This window comes from Ostrinia furnacalis, unplaced genomic scaffold, assembly GCF_004193835.3.
Source record: "Ostrinia furnacalis isolate ACB-3 unplaced genomic scaffold, ASM419383v2 OfSCF5107, whole genome shotgun sequence".
In the NCBI taxonomy this organism is placed as follows: domain Eukaryota; kingdom Metazoa; phylum Arthropoda; class Insecta; order Lepidoptera; family Crambidae; genus Ostrinia; species Ostrinia furnacalis.
The window spans coordinates 280,096-302,647 of NW_021135346.1; the positions used below are offsets into that span (position 1 = coordinate 280,096).

Genomic DNA, 22,552 nt, shown 5'->3' on the forward strand with positions numbered 1-22,552 from the left:
TCTACCTTCTGCAAGATCTGCATTACCTACCCACAAAAAAAAACGGGTTATTCCCGGCAATTGCTAAGGCAAGGTTTATAAATACGTTCTTAGATAAACGTATTATTTTTGGTTAAGTAGTTATTATATTATTTCTTTAAAAAACTTTAAATGCTTAATTGAGATAATGTTTGTGTTTTTCTACTTTTGTTGATGTTTTCGTTGGAATGCATCATAACAAAGTTGAAAAATAGAAACATGATGACTCTTCAATAACATCACCGAAGCAAATCGCTTGTTATAATGTTGATAATTGAACAAACTTTAATTCGCAACTGATTAAGATGCACGTGGGCTGGAAGTGTCAGCAGAAAGTGCAGAGTGCAGATGGGTGGGTGGTGGCCGGCGCGCCCGCGCGGGGTGCTCGGCGTCCCGGCGAGGCTGCGCGCCGAGCGCCCGCGCAGTACCGCGACCAGCCCCGCCCGGCACACACGATGCTCGCGCAACCGCACGCGCTCGCCGCCGCGCTCCTGTGCGCGCTGGCCGGCCAGATCGGCGCTGGCGCCAGCTTCCACTGCGCCATGCGCAGAGAAATCTCGCCCTGCACCTGCCGCAGAGAGGACAAGGGCACCGGCGCCATCCTAGTCGTCTGTCAGCGTATCAGCGCCTACGAAGACATCGCGAGAGCCCTCACCAACAAGTTCAGCCCGGAGACCAAGATTGGATTAGACATCTCCTACTCGAACCTACCAGACTTCACTGAACACAGCTTCCGAGAACTCGGCCTCTCTATCACGAGACTCAAACTGAATTTCGACAACTTAAGGCAAGTTTCTAAGCAGCTTAATACGTTGAAAACTGGATACGGACTTCACGCTTGTTCCTTGTGACGTATTCGTTATGAGTGTCGTCCAAACTACCCGCGTTCGGCGATGTATAAGCATTTTTCGTGTTAGTTTAGTTTATGAATACAGCGCTAGCGAACTGTGACCATAAAACATCTAAACAATGTGTAAGTTGAATGAGAAAACAACAAGTTTGTGATAAGAGGAGTACAACAGTGATGAGGATCGGGTCATTATCGAAAGAGTGGGCGGACCCTCACCAGGGCTACCGGCTTCCCATAGACAAAATTCGAAATACGCATATGCCAGAGTCTGTACATACAGTTCAAGCCTATCAGGCCGAGAGATGTTCACAAGCATTCCTCAGTAAATTTCCCTTCGGAATGGGTTTATTATTGAAATAATGCTTATCAGTGTCACATAGATACATTCAATGTAAGCGCAAACATAAGAAACGTGGACACGAGTCCACGTTCCCCTTATGTAGAGTTTTACATTGCTGTTTATCGTTGGCAAGTATAAATAAACTGCTAAATGATTTTTTATATTTAGGATCTGTCTCAGTAGGCAGCAATTGGGTTGCCCCTGACCTGTGAACTCGACCCTTATTGACCATTCAATTGATCTTTGAGGATTTTAAAGTCACCCTAATTGTTACTACGGAAAAATTGAATTATACAATTTCCCCAAACGCAAGATTTCATTTCCAAGAGTATCTAGGTGGAATATACCCAGTGATAGACCTGGGCTAAATACCTACGAGTATCATGAGATAATTGTATTTTTTTTTTATTATTGACTGGGGTTTAACAGTTCTTATGACGTAATATTGCATGGATAAGTCGTTTAAAAAATAGAGTCACGTAAAATAGAGTTAAATAGTAATATTTTGTTGATGAACTCGACAAAACGAGTGGGTATAGCATCTAGGAGACGAGGCGCAAAGCGTCGATAGTTTGCCCGGGTTATCGCAGGTCGCTTCTAAAGCAGTATAAAATTGAATGATATCATATTGGTCGTGTCGTATTCACTATATTTACCCATTAATGGTGTACTAACAAATTACAGAGGCCATTGTTTGTAATGAATAATATTTGTATTTGTGGACTTGTTGCTCGTAATTTATCTATCACTAATGTACTATCACTTTTACATCGGTATTCTTACATTTCAACTTTATTCAGGAGTGAGTGGAAGATAATCTTGAACTCTCATATTGGCGTAGTTATGAGATTGTTTTTAATGAGTGACGTGCGGGTTGTTGTGACCGTTAGCTTATTTGAAGTTAATTGTTGTGCAAACAGAATATTACTGTCTATCTCTCCAATGCAGCAACAGAACATTATTAACGTTTTCCTTTAAAAAGCGTGCTATGTGGAAAGTTTCATCACTATTGATGTGCCAGCAGAGGTTATCTTGTTCTCTCTCAGGGTCTTCCCAGCGATTTTCGTCCTTCTGCTGATAACCAGTTCAGACTTGATCATGTCAGAACAGTTGATTACGAGTAATATTTTAATGCATCGGTAGCATATTATAATGCTGTTACCTACATCTCTAGAATGATTCTTGCTATACTCTTTAATTGAAGTCTTAAAATTAATTGAAGTTATTCCCATTGACTATCAGCTACGCAACTCTGATTAAAAGGTGTAAGTTTTCTTCTCCTTCCGTGTTAGTGAGGGATGTATCGAGCGGACAAGTAATTTATTGTAGAGCCAAGTATATTATATTATTAGGAACCCAAAACCAGTAAATAAGTTTCTATAAGTTTACACCGATATTTCATTAATTTCGTAAGCTTCTTTTACATACTTTAGGTATATTCAATACTCAATATTTATTGCAAAACCATACCTACATATTAATACTTGTATTACGAGTGAGTTCACCACAATAGAGAATGTATTTATGGCAATAAGTTCGCCTTATGTACCAGTTTAAATTAAAATAAATAGGTAAATAGTCTAGAGAACCACGGGGTTTGATTCGAACCCACATTCCTTCATTTTTTTCCCCTTTTTTTTCCTTCTCTCTTTTTTTTTTCTCCCTTTGTCATCCATCCTATTATTATATATGTATATGTCTATGTATGTATTCATATGTTATTTATGTAATTATTTTTTTTTTCTAAATTCGTATTAATTCTATACCGCCTACTTTATTCTCAGTTTGGCCCTAAGGTTGACTGGCAGAAAATGCCGAAAGGCATTAAGTCCGCCTTATGTACACCGTTCTATGTGCATATAAGTTTTAAATAATAATAATAATTCCTCGGATTTCGATTCTATTCGGTCAGTCCGCAACCGACAGCCATTGAGCTATGTCGCTTCTACAAGCAAATTTTCTTAATCCCGTCACACTTTTCTCTAACCTTAACTCTTGAACAATCGTTTAAGTTTGCTGAAATAAATGACAATCACATTAGATCTTTACAGCAGTACTTATCAAAGTTTGCTCTACAGTTCTAGTATAGTCACAGAATAATAATAAGTACTACGTAAAGAAGTATTACTTCGCGAAGGTATTTAAAAAAATGTATGCTCAATGTCATTAACAATATGGTGTAATTTAGCTTGTCTCAAGAGTCAAGCAAGTTTGTCAGAAGTTTTGTTGACAAACGTCAGTGATCGGTACTGCGCCGAAGCTATAGGGCTGACTTCGGTAAAATGATGTGACGTGAGGTGCCAATCTGCAGAAAATGGCGGAGGAAATACATGATTTAGCATGAATTATCATGAATAATATTAACTACTTATTTACCTCTCAGTGTCTTGAGGCAACTTAAAAAAGTACATTCTGTGTTTTTATTATTATTTAGGCAGTTAAATACTGCACAGTATTTAGTACACCATTTTCTTTATTTTTTTCCATCATACACAAGAATACGCGTGCGTGAGTCAATGTTCGCTCGTATGTGAGGCCTTGTCGAATAGTACCCTTGTNTGTACTGGAAATATTGAAGTTTTGGATTGATCCAGTTTACTCTGTAATCTATTATTGATACCGTTTGATAGAGCTCGTGAAGCACTTTCAGGATCAGTAAACAGTTTTTCGATATCTACCCTAATATTAAAAGAGGAAAGATTTGATTGTTGGAATTGAATAGGCTCCGAAACTACTTTACCGATATGAGAATTTTTTTCACCTAAGAATCCTACATTACTTATCCCCGATGAACATAGGCTATATAGAATAGAATACTAGCGGCCTCCCGCGACTTCGTACGCGTGGATCCCGTATTACCCCCTTAGTTTCGTAAAATCCTTTCTTAGCGGATGCCTACGTCATAACATCTACCTGCATGCCAAATTTCAACCTGATCCGTCCATTGGTTTGAGCTGTGCGTTGATAGATCACTATGTCAGTTAGTCAGTCAGTCAGTCAGCTTTGAGTTATTTAAATTTACTGGCGGTACGAAGCTCGCCAGGTCAGCTAATCTTGTATAAGTAGTTTAGAATAATTGAGGGCAATCACTTATCGTTTCCACCCTGTAATAGAGTTCGACCTTACACCAATATACACGTCAAGCATCTACAAATCTATAGCAACCTACATACTATTCATACTCGTACTTATGTAAATAATGTCTAGAGGGCATGTGACGTCTAACGAAATATGAATCTAATTATTTTCGCAAGGTACCTTTCTACAGGGTGGAAAGCTCTATGAAACGGTATCAATAATAGGTTACAGAATAAATTGGATCTATCCGAAAATTCAATTTCCAGATTCCATACATTTGACCACACACTGGTCGTCGCTTGCCTCTCTAACTGACGTATCTGACATTTTTATCGAAACTGAGATATCTACACCATCTTAATCAATTTTGCAAGACGAATCGTTCTGTCTAATCGCCTGAAAATTTTGCTAAATGTCAGTTACGTCAGTTAGAGAGGCAAGCGACGAGGTGAGCCACATGGCACTCATCTCTTCACCATAACAAGTACAGCTTGACAGCAATGTTTTGCAAAATAATTTTAAATAAGGATGTAATTTACGAGTTTATTACTTAATAAAAAAAATCATCACTTCTAAACTTCTAATATTTTTCGAAAAGGCGTCCTTATGTATGGAGAGGGAAACAGCGATTTTTCGGATGGATCTAATTTTTTCTGTAACCTAATATTATTGATAGGTACCGATTTCTAGAGCTCGTGAAGCACTTTCAGAATCAGTAGGTAAACCTATCCAGTTTTTTGATATCTTGTATAGTTTAGAAATAAACGAGTGAGATCACTTATCGTTTCCACCCTGTATACAATATTACAATATCGCCCAGGCGCAAATGGCCGCCTTAAAATGGGGTCTGACTGGTCTAAAAACATTGTTTTCTTGGAAAAACTGTCTAAAAACCTTTATTGTATTAAAACATGAAAAGTGAGTAATGCCCGTTTTTACCATCAAACCCTAATTTTTAACAGGAACACTTAACAGGAAATTTGTTTTCATAGGGGTCACTTAAAAATTAGGAATCGATGGTGAAAACGGGCATAGGAGACGCCCAATTTTAAGGGCTTTCCACGATATAATACTTTAAGGTTCAGTCAAACCAATGCGATCACACGTGATCAGCCGGTTTGCAGCGATGGCGATCAATGCATTTAAGTCTGATCGCCATCGCTGCACGCCGGTTGGTTGATGATCGCGTGTGATCGCGTTGGTTTGACCGAACCTTTAGGCGGCCGCTTGCGCGTTTGCGAGATTGTTTAATCTTTCAGACGTTATGACGTCAAACTTTTCAGACATGACGTAATCTTTTGGATAGTTACTTTGCATATAAAATTACCGATAAATTTTATAGATTAAATGGGAATATGAGGTTTGGTTGATATTATTTACTATTCATATCTTTATTTGTTGAAGTTCTTGTATTTTTCGGCACAAGACAAGTAGATGCAAAAGGTACTTTTAAAAGCTTTGTAGACCAAGCAAAGCTTTAAATAAGTAATGACAAGTATTAGTTTTTAACATTTGATTAAATAAGTTATCAATCTTTATGAACAAAATATTTATTTAATCATTAACTATTTAAGATACATACATACGTGTATTTGTATAGTGACTGTTATGTTATAGTGAGATGAGAAAATATTTACATAATTTCCTTCTCAAACTGTGAGGATTCCATTGTAGGTGGTCACAGAGACCTTATTGTATACATTTGTTTTCAAATTAAATAAAGAAGCTTTCTTTACTCCCAGGAAGTACGTTTGATAAAAGTATAAGAACCTTTGTGAAGACGTTTGGCAAAAATATTTGGTTCAAAGTAATATAAGATACTCAATAACTTTTTACTGATACGTGAATGAAACGTACATAAAATGAATTTATGGTGAAAAACAGACCGATATTCATTGGGGACTTTGCTATTGGTTGAAAGTTTGCTAATTCTTTAGTTTTGTTGTAGTCAAAGGAATATAGTTATTTCTCCCTTTCATTACCTACTGCAATCAACGATTGTACCTACACTACCCAGAATAAATATAAGTCTAATTTCAAGTTAAAGTAAAATATTAGACACTTGTGTAAAGCATGTGTAAAACATGTTCTGTGTGTAAATAATAAAGTGTGCATAAAAAGAGCTTTATTTCTTGACTGCAATATTTACTTAAAGAAGATATTAATAAAATGACCAGCAAGGAACTGAAAGGTTTAAAGACGTTCTTTTTAATTATTATTTAACTAAAAAGTTCCCTCAACTGTGCTCGTCGCATAAATTTAATTTTCCAGGAATATTTTCAGTAAAACAAAAGATTCTTCATTATTATTATTCACACTCATTACATTATTATCCAAATTCTGTCACAAACAATAATGTTCATACAACATTTGAACTCATTTACATTCGACTCCACTTCTCAGAACTACTCGTATATTGCAATATAAACAGTCTCTCGTTATATCAAATCATTTCTTGTTATTGCAATCGCTAAATGAACATTAAAATGATGTAGTACATTATATTCGGGAACCGTACTGCGACAGCGGTTTTGATATTCCATAAACTACTCGTAAATTGCTTGTACCTATCTAAATACAAACATTTTGCGTTACTATTCAACGTACGTTCTTTCTGATTTTATTTACGATACGACCACAATAAAAATATCATTTGAATAACAAGTTACAAAGTAATTACATTATCATTGTTTCATTGAACGTCAGGAGAAAAGTAATTAACTGGGCATCTTAAACGGTTTCGCACTTTGGAGTTCATATTATGTGGGACCGGACGATTGGTATCTTGTTTATCAGGGCTGTGGTGACTAAATAGTTTTGAGTTCAAAGTAACAGTGTTACTGATAATAGGGTTCTGTCGTGTAAAACTAATATCTGTTTGTATACACCGAATTTTACCGGGCTAATTTCGATAACAGTAGGTATGTCAAAAATGTAGGCTATGTCTGGCAGTAATCATTTGTTTGCTCGTCGCATTCATTGGACAATGTGTGCTGGAACCGCACATTATCTGAGCAAGCTCCAACTCAACTATTTGTCCGTCTCTCGATCCAAATTTACCAATAAGTAATAATAATTCATACTTGACATTATTATCTTTCAATCTTATTCTTTTTCTCACATGGCTTTCATCTCTTCTCAACCCTTTCAGTCATCTATGCATGTTGGGCATGAAGTAGTTAGCACGCTTATTATTTTTGCTTGTGACAGAGACGTGCAGCTAAAATTTTTTTTGGATTGACATTTCTTTCGATTTTTTCAAGTTGTTTATTTAAAGGACAATGTTCGTTCTCCATACATTGTTCGCCTAAGAACCAACAATTTTGACATATTACTACCCGAAAGCGAAATAATACGATTCTGTGTGTAAGAACAATGATTCCTGATGGACACTTGCCATAAAATTAATGATTAAGAATATTAAATCACAGCGATTTTATAATATGTCGTTTNGGAACTTGATAGGTTTTAGACCATGCCACGTACCAAAACGTCCGGAAGTTGTAATAGTATTATAGAATAAACGTTAAAAGACTTATTTATTTAATTTTTCAATGCTTAAGTGTCCATTAGAACGAAAGGGTGCTTAATGTATTAAAAAAATAGAAAATAATTATGATGGGTTAATGTTTTTTGGCGGTTTTTTAGGCGGTTTCTGACAATGTCCTTGAAGTGACTCTATTCGCTAAGAAATTTTAATAACGTTGTAAAAATTACTTTATTCCCTTTAACTCTCTATAATAGTTTAGCAACAATAAGCGGGCAAACTTTAGAGCCTTAACTTATTATGTAGAGCTAGGAACCCCTTGTTCATTTCAGCAGATGATAGTCCCGATTCTCTATTACAGACATTCTGCAGAATACATTTTCCTAAAAAATGTTCTTGCCGTTATGCTTTTTTGGGTTTGAATTATGATTTTGAGAGCAGCAATTGGACCTTCAACATCATCATTAAAAAGTAAAAACACTCGACATCAAATAAATCGCACCTCCCGCGACGAGCACTTTCAAACGTATGCATCCCCACTTCCCACCAATATTGGCAAACCTAGTTCTTAACTTCATTTCATTAAAGGAAAGGTTAGAAAAAAATTAAAAACCAACCATAGGTGATAGTTAAGGATAAATCACAAATTTAACTCTATCTCCTATGATTTAGATAGGTACACCTTGATGTAAGGAATCTAAATTTTAGCTTTGAACGTCAACTGTTTGGCCACCAAATACAAAAGGCAATTTTTTATTTATCCTAATTTTCCTGATTTCTATTTTTTGAATTTGCGTTATTCTTTCTACTTGTACAACTTTCAAGTTGTTTCCTAACTCCCAGTGCCACGTGGTCTGTCGTCCACGTGAACTTAAAGCCCTATAGTAAGACAAATATCCACTCAAGTGTAATTTTATGCTAAAGAAATACTTTTCTAAATATTGTTACCTATTCGACCAATCGTAGGCTTGAATCTGTATTTGGGTAATGTACTTATTGAGTACCTATTGAATACGCCATAAAGTACCAGCCTGACATTCTGATTCAAAATCACCATTAATATATTTTAAGCTTAGCCATTTATTTTATGAATTAATGCCTGAATTTCACCGGGCGAGGTCCCTTTAGTCATGTACATGTATTATTTGGGTATTCACGAATTACCGTTCCAATAACACGTTATGCCAATTGAGGATCAATGATTGTTGTGCCTAGTATAATATGCATGTTATTAAGTAAGTTTATTTTTGAGGTAATCTAGGTATAAATTGTTATGTTTATGAAAGCTAAGATTGCTCGTCAAGTTGATGAGCAGTGCCGACAGGACGAGCCTAGCACTCTCCGTTGAATTGTATTTGCTGGTCCCGTTTTGTAATTTAATTACCCTTTGGCCTGTGGTGAGCATGTCAATTATGCCCGTTCGGCCTCACGACGCGACGCGACTGGGGACGCCTGTACCGACTTCTTATGTTTTTAATATAACAAGCGACATACTTTTACTTTCTGTTGGAACGACAACTTATATTATCTAAGTACTAGCTTTTGCCCGCGGCTTCACCCGCGTGAAATTTCTTTTGTCACAGATCGTCATAAATTATAGCCTATATGTTATTCTGGGTTATAAACAAAAAAACTGTAAACTTTCATCAAAATGCGTTCAGTAGTTTTTGCGTGAAAGAGCAGCAAACTTTCGCATTTATAATATTAGTAGGATACGGTGACAAAACAGTCCCTCATACGAGTAAACAATAGACATATACTTATGACGTATTTAAGATAAAATTTAAGTACCATGTAGAAAAGAGAAAAATACACTTTTTTAATTACGACTATCTTAGTCTTGCTATTATAGACCAAACTCACATTTCTGTTTTCTATCGAAATGCCAATCTAAGTTCTGTCTGAATCTGTTCTGTTTAATTATTTCAGGTAATGACGTTTTATAACTATAAATAGGTTGCAGTAAGTACGAGTGCTCCAGCTATCTAGAGTCAATTACCCTTTGGCCAAGGTTTATGAATTCAAGGTGTGTCATATGCGGCTGAGAATGTAATTACTTCTCGAACAACATATTTTTGTATGCAACATTGTTATCAAAAATCTTTCACCTTTGCCCTTGTCTTACTACTTAACGATATAAATGTATGAAGCATTTGTTTTCACGATTTTTACGTAAAGAGTTTGTCGTTTGATGAGCACAATTTTATTATGTAACATAAATTGTCGTAGACTCGAATGTTATGGCGTTAGACAGATTATCCTGAAGTGAAATATTATTCACAAAAGGATGTGATTGCTATCCCAAACTCATAGAGCTCTTTCAAATTATACGTTTTAAGCCAGATGGTTGTCGTGCGTATGCAAGTCTGCACACTTACTGTTGGTAGGTAAGTAGCTTGTCAATTTATTCCAACTTAATTATCATACAATTTTCCGTTTGCGGTCCTACAAACGGACAACAACCGTCCGTCTCAATAGCTAATTTAAAAGAGCCTTTAGTCCATTCCGAGCGAGCTAGAATAGCAGAAGCGAAAGTTGTAGGTTTGACGAAAAACACTTGAGCATGGTAACTGATAAAACGTCGTAATTTATTAAGTAGGTGCGCATTTGTTTACGCGATTTGAAGTGAGACGGAGACCAATGCAGACCCGTCTTGTGACTTGTTTAGTAGTATATTAGTATATTACTTAGAATTCTGGGTACAGCTGGATAGATGTAGACGAGCGATGAGCGCCGCGCGCCGTTCGGCGCCTCCGCCCGCCCTTACTCTGATAACCCCGGAACGTTGACCTCACATTAGTGTTTACTAAACTGGCGTCACACTCACTTATAAGACGTGCACCACGCCGTACTTGTTGCATTCGAAATATTGTCCCATGCGGAAACTAAGTTACTGTTGTAAGTTTCTTCACTGTTTTACTACCGCAGAAAGAAAGTTCACCCCGAGATTACAACCGTAGAGACCTTCCATGTTTAAAATCTAAACTGTTTCATTCGTAAGGGCTTAAATGACGTCAGTCTACAAGCCTCTAACACAGTTCATAGATGTAACGCCTGTCAGAAGTGCAGGATTATGGTCCTCTCTCTTGTTTATCCAGGATCTTTGGCTCCAGCGCTTATTAGGCGCTCTTCCTGCAAAAGTCAGGTTAATCCCGACGACCGATCGACAAATACCTACTCGTATACATAATTATCTATACCTATCAATATTATAAAGCTGAGAGTTTGTTTATTTAATGCTAATATCAGGAATTACTGGTCCGATTTAAAAAAATATTTTTGTGTTGGAGAACCCATTTATCGGGGAAGGCTTTAAAGGCTATATAACATCACCCTACAGCCAATAGGGACGGAGCAGTAAAGAAAAATGTTGGAAAAACGGAAATATTCAACGCGTAGGTACGAAGTCGCGGACACAGCTAATTTACCAAATATTAAGACTTCTTCACAACATCTAGGCAAATATTCCAACATTTTTTAACTCTCAAATTACGCTGAGATTCGTTAAAAATTGGAATCAGAACTTAAGTGAATTTCACACATTTCCTTACTATCTTCTTTGGGTCACTTTGGATCAATAATGTGCATTTACAAACTAATTAATTAGTTAATTAATCTTCAGTATCTAATTCCTTTCCAGACATCTGCATGTAGATCGTCTTATCTATTGGGTTCAGTCATTTTAATTGGATGAACGAATTCCTAAAACACACTATGGGCCTAATTTCGTATAATATAAATCTCAGACAAACGTATTGAACGAAAACATATTATTGTTTTCAAAGTTACTAATTTGATTTGCTAATAATATTTGGTGCATCATCCAGAAGATGCCGTTATATAATTTGGTAAATGAATGTAAAACATGGCATGCTTAATTCTCGTTAATTAATTAATTACATTACACACCACACTGAGAGCTTTATCACTTATCTTGACAATTTTATTTCTCCACTTGTGTAACTGTTTCTACAGTGACTTATCGGTTTTTACGGACAACCGTTTAATTTATAATTATTTTTTGTTTTAATCATCAGTGAGACAACAGTTTAAATAAATTTTAAAGTTAGGCAATGATACCGAATGAGTAAGGGCTTTTAAACACTTCTTATTACCGGTGGCTGGTGGTATAACATGGCTATTAACTTTATTACTTACCTACCTACTTATAGTTTTATTCATGTACTAGCTGCGCCCACAACCACAGAATAATAATAAGTACTACCACAACTTTGTACACGTGAAAATAGTTTGAATATTATTTCCCGTTTCCGCAACATTTTTCGCATTATTTTTTAGGGTTCTGTAGTCCTGACAAGGAACCCTTATAGTTTCGATATGTCTGTCTGTCAGAGGTTTTGCTAGGGATGGGCAAACGGAAAAAAAATATCGATATTTATCGTATCGATATTTTTCAAATATATCCATATATATCGCCCAAGAAATATCGATATTTCGATATATCGATATTTTTTGCCCAATTTGCAATTATTTATAAAAATGGCCAAAATTATCTAAATTTTAAAGAAAACACATGTCGCTGTTTCAACTCAAGTTGTAATATTTCAATTTATTTTTTCGAATGAGCAATTAAACATTGACAAAAAAAACATTATTCAAACCAGTATTTGTCTGATATTGACATCAGAGCCCCGATTACGGTAACTTTTAACGTTTCCAATCCAGACGCGCTTCATCGATTCTGCGATACGATTGGTCAAAACAGCTGACGTACGCTGTTGAACGACCAATCGAAGATTGGAGACGTTAAAAATTACCGTAATCGGGGCTCAGGAGCACTCTTTGTCTCACATCACAAGCAAGTCATAGAGCGTAATTTTTGTTTGTGTTTGAAGCAAAGAAACTAAACCCATACAGCTTACTGCATATTTACTAAATATAAGAAATCGGATTGGTCAAAAACATAAATGATGTTTCGCATGAGCAGACAGCAGAGCTTTAAAAATATTAAAATATATCGATTTTGATATCTGAAAATAAATATCGAAAATTGATATATCGCCGGAAAAATATCGCTAATTTATATCGATATTTTTCTGAAAAAATATCGATATTTTGATATATCGATATTTTTTACCCAATCCTAGGTTTTGCTTGGAAACTATTGGCACTAGAGAGCTGTAATTTTGTGGAAGTATGTAGGTATATTAATCACGTCGACCAAACGGTAAAATAAATTTAAAAAAATTTTTTTAGGGTTGCTCGGGTTGCTCCCCTACATAATTATGTTAAGTGGTAATGATTTTTTTAAATCTTCTACCCCATCGTGTGGGGTATCGTTGGATAGGTCTTTTAAAATGGCTTAGGGATTTCTAAGACTATTTTTCGATTTAGAGTTCCGTTTGCAAATTATTAAAATTTAAAGTAAACATTTTGTTCGAGTAGGGTGTCCCCCCCTCTAAAACTAAACTGTTGGCTTGAAAAATCTGGAAAAATTCATAATAAAACTGCTTTTCATGAATTTTCAAGGAAAACTCTAACGGTTATAATAGATCAGTAGTTTAAGAGTAATAGTAATTTAACTCATTTATTATAAAATTTCTTAACTAATAAAAAATCCTTATAAGAAAATATTAAAAGTGACTTTAGATGAAGTAATTGCTTGCTGCTGAAATATATTATGTTAACGACGGACAACTATGGAACCCCACACTGCGCGTGGCACGACACGCACTTGGCTAATTTTCTCTACTTTAGTTTTAATTTGTGAGGGGGTCAAAAATACCTCGAAATGATGTCTTTAATTTTAATGAATAATAATGTATACTGAAGTATAGTTACTTTGCGGCGATCTTACGCCTAAACTATTGATTTCTCAAAAAAATTGTTAGAGCATCAAATATAGAAAATTTTCTCTAGTTTATTTTTCTCCTATATCCTTTTTATCATATCGATACCTNTATCGATATATGAATAGAGAAGAATATATTTAACAAAATCTTCTATAAGGCTTAGTTTTTCCAATAGGTATGTCGGCGCCCGCGGCAACGATAGAAGGTCGCAAAGTTGAAAATCGGAAAGAGCACATCGAAATCTATATACCAATTTTCAAAACTCCCGGAAGCCTACCAAATGACTGGACTAAAAAGGAAAACTTTACTTACACGTGTACTTCTGTTGAAATATGGGAAGCCGAATAAAATTCCCGGCTGAAAGAGTTCCAAACAACTTTTTTCATGCTATTTCAGTTACAAAGGAGTCACGTTTCGGGGTTGGTCTGACTTTCAGGATGGAGAAAAGTTTTTGTTGTTCACGTGACGGGTTCTACTTCTAAAGTGCGCCTCGTGATCTACCCGAGAGTAATAAACGAAACAACAACGAAAAAGCTCAAAAGTATAAGCAACTTTCAATATTAATTCAGCAATCACTGACAAATATGACTGAGGTTGAATCTATTTTTTTTAATATCGTTTTAAGCTCATATTACCTATTATAGTAGACTCGGAAAGGGATCAACATCGTATCGTCTTTCGCGAGCTGTCATCGGCTTTCGCGCTCTGTCAACCCCTTTCCGGGTGATTGGTGTGCTACGTCCTTTATAATAAGTGCAGACCGGAGACTGAAGAACTGAATATTTCGACCATTATTTTACTGTACCCAATTTGATCGTATTTCATGTAACAAATTAAATTTGAAAATTTAAATTTGAATTCTGATAAAAGTTCATAACTATTTCAAATATTCTTTTGAACTACTATCCGTGGCACGGTGGCGCTTAGTTTAATTAAAATTTATAAGTACCTACCACTGTTAGTCAATGAAACATTGACAATTTGCCTAGTGGGCAGTACTAATTTGCTTATATGCAATGCACTAGCAACGGCTTGGAGTCCGATAATAAGTCCTAACGTGGCCCCGACCTACCGTGGTCCTCTGACCAACGCAACGGTCCCTAAGTCAGACACTCAGGTTCAGTACACGAAGGCAAGTTGATTGATGAATCAGACATAGTGTCAAGAATGTAATGAATGGGTAGGTAAGTACTCCTAATCATCCATACTACTACGAGCCACTCCTTTGAGAGCTGCATAATGGCATAATTGATTGCATGAATGAAACCCGCGGTGTGGTTGCCCTGCAGCGTTCAAGGTAGTCTTTCAGCTGGTATAGAGTACTAGTCCTCCTAACAAGTTATAATATCAGGGGAATAAGGTCAAGGATGATTTAAAGTAGATTTACTTAGCACCTAAAAAGATTGATGCAATTTTTATTTATGTTAGATGATCAATGTTTATTTTACGGGTCAAAAGTCTCTGACAACTCTAACGATCCACTGAGGTAAGAGTACCGAATAAGAAATGAGAGATATTGTTTAAAACTTTCACATAAAGTTCTGATAAATCCTCTAAATATAATCTAAATGTTCTTATTTGCGTTGCCTTTACAACATTTCGTAAATGGGGTGATCATTAAAGTGATCGTCTAACTAAAACAATATAATGTTACTAAAAGAACACTACTATAAATAATATTTGATACAATAGGGTCTCGTGTTACATCGTGAAAGATAAAAGTTATATCTGTCTTGAGAAATTATTTTTATACCCTTCGGTTGACTGCGCTCTCGGTGTCAACTGATATGAGACTTTGATTGTACCTGCTATCTACAAAAACGATTTTTGTTCGAAGTTATCTGCCTTTACTTTCAGTGAATTATTAGAATATGGTTGTGACTTTTCGGTGTTTGATTTCAGTGACTTGAAAGAGAGCGTGTTCACGAAGTTGGATCTCGTGGACTACTTCAGCTTAGCGGACAATTCGCTGGCTGACCTGCCAAGACACGTCCTCCGCCACCTGCCGCACGTCAAGACCCTTGATCTCTGCAGGAACAAGATCACGAAGCTGACCGAAGATGATTTCAGAGTAAGAATTCATTACTTCTTCTATTATTTCTATAAGAGTTACTACAAGACTATGAGAAAGTGCGAACTCGAGAATTGAAATACCTAACGTTACACGTTCTTAGTTCTGACCAATAACCTACTTCAATTACATCATCTACGTCGTATTCCTGAGCGATGACCGAGATTTATCTCTGTTGAGGTTAGACAATAGTTACGTTGGAAGATATTTATGGTGAATCGTGCCTACTTATTCATTCGATAGTACTTGAGAGTGATCCGTCCAGTCTGATGCTTCCCCCAATCCTTTTGGTCAGCGTTGAGAATGTGTTTATACCTAGCCATTGACCAGGCCGTGTGGTATCAAATGGAATATAATAATAACCGAATTCTAGATAATAAACTCGTATTAGTTCAAATACTCCGTTTGCCTCTGGTAGATTACAGCAGCGTGTTCCTGCAGTCAAGGCTAATTTAATGACCTAAGGATGAAGCTAATACTCAAATTTGTTTAATTTCAGGACATACAAGAACTAGAGCATCTGTTGGTAGCTGACAATCAGATATCCAAGATTGAAAGAGACGCCGTGCCAAAGGCGCTGAAACACGTGCACCTGGGCATCAACAAACTCATCAGTTTGAACGGGGCCCTTCGAGATCTGGACGACCTTGAGTGGATATTCATCAATGCCAACAACTTGAAATCTATTGACAATGAACTACCTATTGTAAGTTAAACGGGCCCTTTCGTATAGGTACGCTTGGCTAATGGCATTCAACTTAACGAAAACGTAACGTCGATATGGAGTACATCATGATGACATAAGGTGGGTGGACCATGGAAGGCCACTCTAACGAGTAAACGCTTTTTATTCCTTTATTAACTGGATAAATGAAAAAAACAAATTATCAAATAATAGTTTGTTTTATTGTGTACCATATAAATCACTTTTTTTTTAACCTAGCTTTAATCAGTATTCATTAAACTTAAGTTTTGTTAAGCTCTTCCAAATGGCCTTGCAAGCAACACGGCTCCAAACAAGGCCAATATTATACATCAGTCGTTCAACTTAAAAATAGAGTTGTAACAATTAATATATTCGCTTTTACTAAAACTACATAATAAGCTCTTTCATTTAAGCAAAACATTAAATGCTCAATATATTTTTATCATTTATAAAAAACTCAAAGAACATTACTTGAACACCATCGTATAACTAAGAATATATTGGCCTTGTAAGGAACCATTGGCTTTGCTGGGAACACTACCAATATTTTAACTTAAATCGAGGCAAAACTATTATTTTTTTCTTTAGTACCATAAACATATCCTTATACGACAGTTCACAGTAAAAAAATATGAAATAATAATAGGTTATCTAACTAAAAACGTACGTTTTGCTGTGCGCGCGAATAACAATTGTAACGTCGATGACCGAAGTCCACGAATCATGAGATCGCACTGCCACAATAGCGGCGCGAGCGACTCGCCGCCGCATCTGTGGCCTTAAGTTTGATGGATCTTAGTGTATAGCCGAAGGAATATGTCGTCAGTTGCAGGTTCACTTGGGGTAACTGACAAAATACAGTTTTTCAGTAGAGCCGTTTAAAGTTTTTTTTCGTCTTTAATCGGACATAACTTTTTTCCTATTTAACCTTTTTTGGATCTGTTTTTACATAAATGCTTAGAATTCTACGCGGTTTTAGATAAAATAAAAAGAATTATCTAATATGTCTTAGTTAAGGAAATAAATTGCAGTTACACCAATGTATTTTTGTACTTTTGACAGTTACACCAATTTTAAACCATACTTTTGGAAAAAACATAGGTCAAATTGGTGTAAGTACTGCCCAAATTAAAATAATTTGATGTATTTGCTGGGTTTTGTTTACTTAGTTGCTGTATAATTTATGTAAAAGTATTAAAAAATAAGAGAATTCACGAAAAAAAAATACATTTTGTCGTTTTCTTTATTTTTTTTTAAATTTTATTAGAAGTAACTTTTATTTTGTTAATCAAAAAATGTTAAAAAAGCCATGAATATCAAGAAAATATGTGTATTTAATTTTTTTAAGACAGAAATATTGAAATTACTAAAGTATTACTGTGAAACTAAATAATTTCAATATTTTTTTAAGCTTTGACTTACCAATACCGTATTTAGCTCTACGGGGCAACTTAAACTGAAAACAAAATGGATTTAATTTCCCACCTATTTATAGCAATGTTGAATTAATTTCATGAGTACTACAACAGTAAAAGTAACAGAGTAACAACAGGTTAATGTTAGCAACACGCAGTGACGCCTGGTTGGCTGGATAGTTGCTCAATTTCAATTTTTTTTTGTTGAGCTAACTTTAACTTCTTTAACCGATACTGCTGGTATAATAATAATGTAATATGCCTTAAAACTTTCTAAATTCCTATTTTATTTCATGTTATAAACCTTAGCAAATCAGTGTAATTGCAAAGTTTTGTAGCAAAATTTTTACATTATTACAGATACACCAATTCAACCTGGTAAAATTATAACAATGTCAGTTACACCAAAATTGTGAAGGAAATCTGAAAAGTTCACACCTGAAAATGTCCGTGTAATTGTATTTTTTTTAAAGCTAGAATTTTTTTACGTATACCATTCGAAAGAGCAGAAAAAACTAAGAAAAACTGTATATTTAACTCAAAAACCGTATTTTGTCAGTTACCCCAAGTGAACCTGCAACTGACGATATATTTTCATGTCAATAACTACGACTTTTTGATAGTTGGCCTTCAAAGGAGCGTGGCCTTCCATGGTCCACCCACCTTATTAGATCAAGTAGGAATACGTGTTGTGGAGTATAATGCAACCGAGGGTTCGGTCCCTATGAGATGAATGTTTACACAAACATTGACGATGGTCCCATCCGATGAGCTTTTATGGTTTTCAATTTATTATTCGTATCTCAGACACACACATTCAGAATTATTTACGAGATCATTCTACGAGTTGAAACCAGCAACTCTGAGACGGTAGTCTCTCTTATCACTAATCTATATCAGACACCGGAGTGTTCTTTATCTGTGTAATTACTTTTTTAAGTACTAAGACATTTTAATTTCAGAAAGCTAAAAAGATTACACTTATCCATGCTGCGCACAACGAATTGCAAAACTTGCCAAAAGATATGAAGCAAATGCCATCACTGGAGTCTCTATATTTTTACGGCAATAAGATCAAGTCTCTCGATGGAGCTTTACAAAAATCTAGACGTTTACAAAGGATCGGCTTATCTTTTAACAAAATAGAAAGCGTAAGTAACATAATAATATGTATGAAAAACAATGGTTGCATTTAACTTACAGAGTAATGCCATAAACAATGTCTTAACGTAAAAACACCATCGTCTTTAAAGATGCTTAATAATATCACTGCTCTTAGGTTTCACACCTAATTTACTTACATCTACTCAATCAGGGTACAAGCACAGAATAATGTAGTACTGTACAATTAATCAATTTTTATATTTTTAGTTGGCTGAAGACGAATTTAGCGAAGCAGAAAAATTAATGGACTTAGATATCGCTTACAATCAAGTCAAATCTTTAAACGGTTCGCTGAGAAGTTTGAAATCGTTGAGATATTTGAATTTGACCCATAATTTCTTGACGGAATTTTCCTTACAAGAAATCAAGGGATTGAAAAGGTTATCTGTTATAGACTTGTCTCACAACAAAATATCTCATATAACGGGAAGTATGGAAGTGAGTATTGTTTCACGGAGACCAATATCATTGTAATGGGTTCTTTAAACTAATCAAATTTAAATTTTCAGAATTTGGTGGACGTTGAGACCCGTGTGTTGGAATTAAGATTGGACCATAATTACTTAATGAGTTTAGGAGGGGCTTTGATGGGCTTGCATGGTCTTTTGAGACTAAACTTGAGCCACAATCAGCTGCAACAAATCTCTCCAGATGATTTGATTGGCCTCGACGAGTTAAAACTGCTTGATGTCTCTCATAATCACATTACGTCTTTAGAAGAAACGTCGAAGGTTTGTCTTGTAGATAAATATCCCTTAAATTAGCCCGTAAGTCGCTAAGCGAGCTAGTGCGAACAATATTAATGTTATTTCTTTGTGTTAAATGATGCAAAAGCGAATGTTTTGCATATTGAGCTGAATCTTATCGGTTTTCTTTTGTGTTTTCAGACCTTTTTGCCTTCTCTGGAAGAATTATTAGCTCACCACAACAATATTACTTTGCTGGATAAAGATTTCCATGGCCTGCCATCTCTGTGCATGGCTGATCTTTCATACAACCAGATACAATCTGTGAATTATGATCTCGTTTCAAAGTCAAGGTGCACCATAAACGGAGTGCCCAGTATTTTGAAGATTTATCTTCAAGGTGAGTCGGTAATAATGTCAACAAATATGTTAATTTATTTAGCATTTATTTAATAGGTACCATACTTATAAGAAGTAAAATAAACAAAGTGTCATGCACTTTGACCTATTTAGAAATGCTTAAGCTTAGCCAAGGCGAAATATTACGTGACGCAGAATGTTTTTGAGCAATGCGAAATATGATTTTATTAATTTAATTCTGCCAAAGTTTATTACATCATGAAATGTTTCCTGAAAATTTCAACAAATCGTTATTGCAGAGCATGAAATGAATAAAATGCTGTAATATTAGCAATTTACGTGATACGGAGCGTATTGCGTTACAGATAACCCAGTGCTGTGCGACGATCGGCTGTTTGAGCTCATGACTGTGCTGGAGAGCCTGAACGCGCGCGTGAGCGGCGTGTCCACGTGCGTCGCCACGCAGACGTCGGCGCCGGCGCTGATGCGCGCGCTCAACGACATCGTGCCGCAGAAGGAGAGCCCGGGCCTGCCGGTCATCATGGTGGCGCGCATGGAGCCGCCGCATGTCGAGCGCCAGCCGCTGCCGATCACGTACCAGCGGGTGGGCGCGCTGATCGGGCACGTGCTGCCGGAGCGCGAGGGCGGGCTGCCCGTGGTGGTGGAGCCGCCGGTCACGCTGCCGCCCAGCACCAACGTGGTGGTGAAGTGGCCCGACGAGCGGCGGGCGGACGAGCGCGCGCCCGCCGCCCACCCGCTGGCCGACCACCTGCGCCTGCGCGACTTGGACGCGTCGTCACAGTGAAACGCAAGCGCCACACGCCGACGCCATCGAACTGAGTGAAGTGATTAGTAAATACGCTGCCTCGATCTAGCAGGGCGGTTCTGATTCGGCCGGGTGCATGGAATTTTCTCAAAATAGATTCCGACTAGGTTTGCGATGTACAAAGCCGTTTACGCTGAATTGTATCAAACAGATAATACAGTACAATAATTTAACGTCAAGCTATGTGTATGTGCCTTTAGATTATTAGATATAAATAAACGTTTAAAGTTGTCGAATTTGTTGGGTTTACAGTCGGTCTGCGTGAATGTGAGGCCGTTGCCGATCTAGTACGTTATGGTATAGTAACAAAATTGAAACAAAGATTAAATAACTAGTAAAATTTTTCTTTGTATAAATTATTGAAAGTGATCCAAAAAAATATGAAATTGAGATATTATTGTTAAGATGATAGATATGTAGGATAATTTATATTCGCCTATTAACATTACCTAATAAAATATGTCTAACAAGCTAACTCTCTCTGACGCCCGTTATTATTAAATGTTTGTCAAGTACGTGTGATAATGCCATAAGAATAATAAACGATTGCTTAGTAAGAACATTATTATTTTTAATGATGCGGTAATCTACATATGTATTATTCTTTTGGACTGTCTTTCAATTTCCTTAGTAGGGATGTGCCATAGGTATTAGTTGTTCTATTTAAAGTAGCAGATCTTGGGTTATTATACATTAGTGCCCATGTAAGAAGATTATAAATAAATAAATAATTGTAGTTGTTGTTTCAAATAAAAATAATTTTAACTTTACCAAGTTTAGATACAGGTGTTCATTTGAATGTACCTATCTACCTACTTTGTAGTTATTGTAACCGAAATTTTAACTAAAAAGTCTACCTTACGCTTTATGCTTACGTCATTATTCGGCGAGATTGCGCGTAGACTTGTGCAGAAAAGCAAAAAAAGTTCCACATAAGTAATCATAGGCTTATATTATTACATATGTGAGCAAGTATGCATCGTATTTTTGCATGAAATCGAAAAGTATAGCTACTAAGTATTAGGTGCCTACTATAGGTACATTTACGTTACTTACACAACAAAAATACCTTACCTTTACATTCATAGGGATTTATCTTTTTATAAACAAAAACGTGGTGACCACGAGCTGGAAGACGTTACTTAGTGTGGGCAGGCCCCACACTAGGTGGACCGACGATCTGGTGAAGGCCGCGGGAGGTGCCTGGATAAGGTCGCGGGAGGTGCTTGGATAAACAGTTGCGGGAGGTGCTTGGATAAGGTCCCAGGAGGTGCCTGGATGTGGGCGCTGCAGGACCGGTCTTTGTGGAAATCCTTGGGGAGGCCTTAGTCCGCCTCCAGCAGTGGATGTCATTCGGCTGAAACGAACGAATACCTACTTATACCAAAAACATGATGTATACTGACGGAGGCGCGTTAGCTTTCACATGTGTGGTGTGGCGGCTCGCTACTGTTCGTCTTTCAAAAGTTTTGATAGACACATTACTTACACAAGTAACGCTCACTCGCCTTCGTGAGTTGCAAGAACTAAGACTAATTATACCAAATATTCAGCCGGCTACCTACCATATGGGTGAATTTCAACAAGTGCATATTTTTGCCTAATTTTGGTGGAAATTGTTATTTGTGTATTTTTATTCTTTAATTATAGATCAAATTTATTGGAAACTTATACTGTTTCTAAAATGATTAAGACATTAAATTTTATCCAGTAGTTTTTTAAATTTTCCTTACACCAA

General features: G+C 36.3%; 1 protein-coding gene across 1 annotated transcript; it reads left to right on the forward strand.

The window, feature by feature from the left end:
* The first annotated feature begins 473 nt into the window (after nt 1–473).
* On the forward strand, nt 474–21,374 carry ltl (leucine-rich repeat-containing larval translucida). The gene is made up of 8 exons (XM_028315393.1): nt 474–805; nt 15,489–15,657; nt 16,157–16,363; nt 18,741–18,929; nt 19,150–19,380; nt 19,452–19,673; nt 19,830–20,028; nt 20,354–21,374. Exons 1-8 carry the CDS (start codon nt 474–476, stop codon nt 20,791–20,793), a joined length of 1,989 nt encoding a protein of 662 aa, XP_028171194.1. The 3' UTR covers nt 20,794–21,374.
* Nucleotides 21,375–22,552: the final 1,178 nt, after the last annotated feature.